The following is a 6,061-nucleotide window of genomic DNA, read 5'->3' on the forward strand; positions in this document are numbered from 1 at the left end:
CCTTGCCTAAAATATTTTGTCATCCTCTACTGCTCTCTAATCTCTGGACTGCCTTTGATAGTTAAAGATATTATATATGGATCTATTCCAGAGCTTCAGGAGCCTTTTGATCTATTTAAATTCCATCTTGAACAGAAGACTATGCCATCCCCTTTCTAGGGAAAAATTACATGACATTTCATTTTATATGTGCCCCAGGTATTTATTATATCTGTATAAATGATGGTGTTTTCCCCACCAGTCATTTGAAACCAACACGTAGGGAAGTGATTCTCAACCCTGACTCTCAATCATTTGTGTTCCAAATTTTGAAGTCACTGACCACTTCAGGATTACAAAATTAGAATCTCTAGTTTTGAAGATGAAAATTTCTGTAGTTGTTATTTTAAAATTCTGGTTCATACTAAACTTTCAAACAGTACAGAAAATAAACAGAATTAAGTAAATACCTCCTGAAGCTTTCCTACCCACCATTCTCACTATCCAGGAGTAACTACTTTTTTTTTAAATTAATCAACTTTCCAGAAATATAAGTACATATAATTGTAAACACCCCTTCCCAACATACACATTTAGAAAACCATTCTGCAACTTGTTTTCTTTGGTAGTAGATCTTTGACAACCTTCATTAGGAAATAAAGATGCACTTTGTTTTTTGTATAGTTGCATAGTTTATATTTTATGGATAAACCCAAATTTTTAAAAATCGGTTTCTTATTGACAAACATGTAAATTGTTTCCTGTTTTTTTGCTACTACATATGATGCTACAAAGAACCTTTTTTTCACCCCTATATGAGCAATCTGTAGCAATTCATAGAAGTGATATTGCTAAGGTTAAGGGTACATCTCTCTTTTTCCTCTCACACACACAAACACACAAGCATACAGTATATGTCTGCACATATATGTGTATAAAATCTTTCCATACTTATGTTTGTATATATGTGTGTGTGTGTATATCTCCAATAATATATACACATACACTTCTCATACTTAGATGAGTTATAGGAGTAGAATTGCAAAGTCAAAGGATAGTACATATATACATATATATGTAATACGTATTTCTTTCATACACATATAAACCCTACACAAATAGTATACATATTTCCATACCTATATTTATGTATGTGTATATGTACATACATAAACTTAGTGGGATTGCTGAGTCAAAGGGTATGTTTATGTATGCAGTTTTAGTAGATACTATAAAGTTGCCTTCCAAAATGAATGTACCAAGTTACAATAGTATGTAAGGATGATTGTTTTCTGACAACTTTCCCAACGTTATCACTCTTTTTATTTCTGCCATACCTATAGGTATATGTCTGTGTTTTTGTTACATTTCTTTACTAATCAATAAAGTTGAATATATTTTCATAGTTTTTTACCATTTAACTATTTTAATATCTTCTATTCTAAATTGCCCATTGTATTATTTGCTACCATTCTTACTGGGTTATTTTTCTAACTCACTTATGTATTCATATATTCTAAGAGTTAATCTTTTGTCATATATGTTCAAATAATAGTTTTAAAATCTTGCTTATAGTGTCCTGTGTCTTACACCTTTGGGATTTTTAGTTTGAGCATGGAAAATTTCTCACAGAATTTTGATAATCAAGAGATACCTAAGGGAAAAAGCTAGTTGTCTCTAGGACATCATGGCTGGGGGTAGTAGAGTTGGATGGTACAGACAAATCATTAGTAAAATGCCCACTCTTATCTCTGCCTGTGGAATGAATTCGCTGATCCAAAATAGAAATCATTTTTAAAAAATAAAACATCATTTTCCTCTGTTCAAACACTCAGATCTGTGAAGTCCAGTTTTAGGCCAAAAATGACCCATCAATAGCTCACTTCCTGTTGACTCTAGCCTGCAGAACAACAGAAAGGGCACAAGGATTTTAGTCCAAAGACTTTCTTAATGAGTCCAGCCTTGGCACTTGCCGGTCATAAAGTATCCAAGATTTTAGTCTGTCTAGGCCTCAGTTTTCTCACCTGTAAGACAGGGTAGTAATCCCAAATTCAAAGGGCCACAGTGAGGATAAAATAAGCAAAAGAAGCCAAAGTACATGCAAATAACACTGCCAAGCTTTCGGTCATACTGTTTTTGAAGAATACATAGCTAAAGTCATGTGAAACTCCAAACGTCTTTGGAATGCCACAAATTAATTGTATTGGTAAAGATTCATCTTCATAATTATATTTTGCTTCGTCTGAATATTAAAATTAGATAGAATCCCCCTGTATACCACAACAAAAAAAAAACACAGGTGTTGGGCAGCAAGGGAAAACCAAGATGGAATTTGAGGTTTTAGTTTTATATTCATTGAACTGTTCATTCACTACTATATAGAGCTTATTGTATAGCTTATCATTTTACTCTGTGCTGTCATTCAAATGGCATTCCTCTGAAGTGGGTATCTCTCCTTATCCCCAGAATAAGTTTAGGTGAAGAGGAAATGGTTATGGGTGAAGCTATACAGGCCAAATCAATACAGACAGGTCCCTGAATTTAAACGTGGGATCTGAAGTCTAAAACTTCCTTTGGGAAACTGAAGCTCAGCAGACCTTTTAGGAATAATAGGATACTGTGAGCTTTAATTTTATGTGTCAGCTTGGCAAGGCTATGGTATCCAGTTGTTTGGCCAAACACCAGTCAAGATATTGCTATAAAGCTATTTTTAATATATAATTAACATTTAAATCCATAGACTTTAAATTAAGTAAAGCAGATTATTCTCCATACTGTGTGTAGGCCTCATCCAGTTAGTTGAAGGCCTTAAGTGAAAGAGAGGTTGCCCAAAGAAGAAAGAATTCAGTCTCCAGGCTGCTGCTTTCTAACTCAAAACTGCAATATCAACTCTTCTCTGGGTCTCCAGCCTGCCTATTTGTCACGCAGACTTCAAGTTTTGCCAGCCCCCACAACTGGGGTAAGCCAATTCCTTAAAACAAATCATAGAAACACACACATTTGATTCTGTCTCTCTAGAGAACCCTGACTAATAATTTCAAGAAATGATAATACAGAAATGTGTAATACAGGTCTTCTCATCCTCACGCACCATAGTTTACTGACACAGCTAATAACACTACCTGGGTTCACTCTTCCACATCTCCAGGGTTCTTAAATGATACTAAGCTGCAATTGGGCTTCCCTGACAGCTCAGCTGGTAAAGAATCCGCCTGTAATGCGGGAGACCTGGGTTCGATCGCTGGGTTGGGAAGATCCCCTGGAGAAGGGAAAGGCTACCCACTCCAGTATTCTGGCCTGGAGAATTCCATGGACTGTGTAGTCTATAGGGTCGTAGAGAGTCGGACACGACTGAGCGACTCTCACTCACTCACTCAAGCTGCAATTGGGCAATATTTCTCCTCCAGGATTCTCTCTCTTATCCCCCATCTCCTAAAGTACCCCTCCTCTGTTTTCCATAAAACGAAATTCCCTCATTATAATTGTAAGTTTTTACAAGCCCATCTCTCCTACGAAATTGTTTTTTTTTTTTTTGGTGGGGGGAGGTGAAGGAGGGGATCATGGGCATAGTGCAAAACAGAGCAAGATCCACCTTCCATGGAGGTTGCATACTGAGAGACAAATAATTACTTATGTTAACTTCTGTAGGGTAAGCACTGTAGGGAAATATATATATATATATATATATATATATATATACAGTGCCTAGAGGAAGAGTCTCTGAGGGCGGATACCTGAGAAGAGATGTGAAGAAGAAGGAGCTAACCTTGTGAAGAGGAATGCACATTCATTCTGTCACACAAGAGTGGCAAGCAGCCTCAGCATGGAGCCTGGATGGTCGGGAAAGTCTGAGGGAGTCCTACAGGAGAGAGGAGAGGTGCATTTGTAATTTATTTACAGTGGTTATTTGAGCCTGGGGCTTCCCTGGTGGCTCAATCCTAAAAAATACTCCTGCCAGTGCAGGAGACGAAGGCGACACCGGTTCGATCCCTGCGTCGGGAAGATCCCCAGGCGATGGAAACGGTAACCCTCTACAGTATTCCTGCCTCATAAATCCCATAGACAGAGGAGCTTGGCAGACTCCAGTCCACGGAATTTCAAAGAGTCAGACGTGACTTAGCGACTAAACAAAAACATTTAAGCCTGGCCCCTGAGTCTCACTTCAACTGGCCAGTCAGGAGGCTGCGTCCTGTGCGGAAGTGAGGGATGGGGAGTGGAAGCAGCCCGAGTGCAGCTGGACCTGGCCTCACCGTTACAGTACGGTGGCTCGCACCATCCGAGTCCCACTTGCCTCCTCCAATAGTGAAGAGCTCGGCGTTTGCTCCAGAGGATCTGTCGGCTGTCTCACTAGGGATCCACTTCTGCAGCTCGGCCACTAGGCTCGGGCACAAGCAAAAAAAAGAAGCCACTTCAATGTGATCCACCTTTCAGGCTCCGAAGGCTGGGCCTAGTCCCACACCCTCTCTTCCACGCCGAGCGGCCAGGCCGCGCCTCCAGCCCGCGAGGCTCTGGGCCGATCGAAACCGACTTCGGAGCCGAGGAGCTGGGGACATCGGGTCAGCGCCGCCCGCCTGCAAGCGGCGTCCTGGGCTGGACCACTGTCTTTCGGGGAGCCGGCGAGCCCGCGTCAAAGCTCTTTCTAGCCCGGGAGCCGGGACCAGTCCGACTGCGCTCCGGAACTGGCTCTTGAGTATCCCCAGGCCGCCTCGGTGTCCTCGACTCAACCTCCCCCGCCCCCCCACCTCCTTTATGCGGCTCTTTCCTTTCCTTCCCCCGCTTTCCTGTGCCGGGTGGACCACAGCAGCACAGGGAGGGGGTTGGGGGGGTGTCCAGAAAGAAAGGATCAGTGATGTGTAAGAAAAGAGGGGGGAGGGAGGGAGGCGAGGAGAGAGAAGAGGGACCATGCTGGGGAGTCGGGCAGCGAGAGGGAAGCGTGTCCGAGCGTGGGGCCGGAGGGAGGAGGGGGGTAAGGCTGCGGGAGGAAGGACCGGTGGACGCAGGGACACCCGGAGAGCGGGGATCAGCCGTGGGGGAGGGGACACGGCGGGAGGAGGAAAGAGGAAGAAGCGTTCGCTCAGATGCTTCGCTGAGCGGGATGTCAAAACCGAAAATAAAATTGCCTGGTGAATGGACTCTTGGCCTAGCCCAGAACCCTCCGCAGCGCGTGGAGCTGGGAGGGGAAGGGGCGCCCCGACCCAGCGGGAGTTGGGGTTCGGCTCCGCCTACCTGGTCCGGCGCGGGGCCCGCCGCTCCAGCGGCGCCAGCGCCACGCAGTGTCCAGATGTCGCAGCAGTTTCCTTTAATTCCGCTGGTTTCCCAAATCTAGAAGTGGAGCGTAGCGCCATTTCTTTCAAAAACTGACATCCAGCCTCCTGAATGGCGGATAGAGCCAGGAGATGACTTTGCGGGTTTTTTTTTTTTTCTTTTTGTTTTTTAAATAATCCGGTTTGAAGAAAGGGAGGGCCCCCCACCCCAGCGAGGGGCGCGAGGAATAAAGGAAGGAGGTCAGGGAAGCAGGGACGCGAGCCGGACCGTGGCGGTTCCTGATATGGCCGGGTCAGGTGACGGATGTTGCGAGGGGGGCGGGCTGCCTGGAGATGCGTTGTGGCGTCAGGACCCGGAGCTGTCACCGCGTGGCGCTCCCGCGCGCTGGGTGGGAAGGTGGCGGGGTAGGGGAGGGGGGCAGTGTGGACAAGGCGGGAAAGGAGAGGTGCGCGGGCGAGAGAGGAACCTAGGAAGCTAGCCTCCCGCGCGCGCGCCGCCCGGCGCCTCAGCCCGCCTTTCCCGCGCGCGCTGAGCGCAGAATGGCTCTGGGCTCCCAGGAGGTTGGGGGCGATCGAGCGCGCGCCGGCCCGGGCGGGGGCGCGCCTGCGGGGCGGGGATGGGCGGGCTACTGCGCGTGGGTCTCAGTTTGCGATCCTCGGGGGGCGGGCGCCGAGCTGCCTACCTCTGAAGTCAAAAGGCGGCGCAGCGGTCGCCGAGCTCCGAGGCGGCGAGAACATGGTGCGCCGGCTCTCGATTACAGTGAGGATTCCGCGCGCGGGCGGCCCACCACGAGTCACGGTGCACATCGCGCGGCCAG

General features: G+C 46.3%; 1 protein-coding gene across 1 annotated transcript; it reads right to left on the minus strand.

Moving 5' to 3' along the window:
• Positions 1-2,672: 2,672 nt before the first annotated feature.
• Positions 2,673-5,981, minus strand: LOC120865211. The gene is made up of 4 exons (XM_040242267.1): positions 5,947-5,981; positions 5,206-5,847; positions 3,746-3,838; positions 2,673-2,950 (listed from the first exon to the last, which is right to left on the minus strand). Exons 1-3 carry the CDS (start codon positions 5,979-5,981, stop codon positions 3,775-3,777), a joined length of 741 nt encoding a protein of 246 aa, XP_040098201.1. The 3' UTR covers positions 2,673-2,950; positions 3,746-3,774.
• Positions 5,982-6,061: the final 80 nt, after the last annotated feature.

Source organism: Oryx dammah, unplaced genomic scaffold (genome assembly GCF_014754425.2).
Source record: "Oryx dammah isolate SB20612 unplaced genomic scaffold, SCBI_Odam_1.1 HiC_scaffold_1, whole genome shotgun sequence".
In the NCBI taxonomy this organism is placed as follows: domain Eukaryota; kingdom Metazoa; phylum Chordata; class Mammalia; order Artiodactyla; family Bovidae; genus Oryx; species Oryx dammah.

Bases quoted from the DNA above. Each gene is read 5' to 3' on its own strand.
- LOC120865211 (XM_040242267.1), bottom strand. From the start codon at position 5,981: ATGTTCTCGCCGCCTCGGAGCTCGGCGACCGCTGC. The intron at 5,848-5,946 runs GCCGCCTTTTGA...CCCGCCCCGCAG, and splicing joins CGGAGCTCGGCGACCGCTGC to GCGCGCCCCCGCCCGGGCCG. The intron at 3,839-5,205 runs GTAGGCGGAGCC...TCTCTCCTGTAG, and splicing joins CGGGCCCCGCGCCGGACCAG to GACTCCCTCAGACTTTCCCG.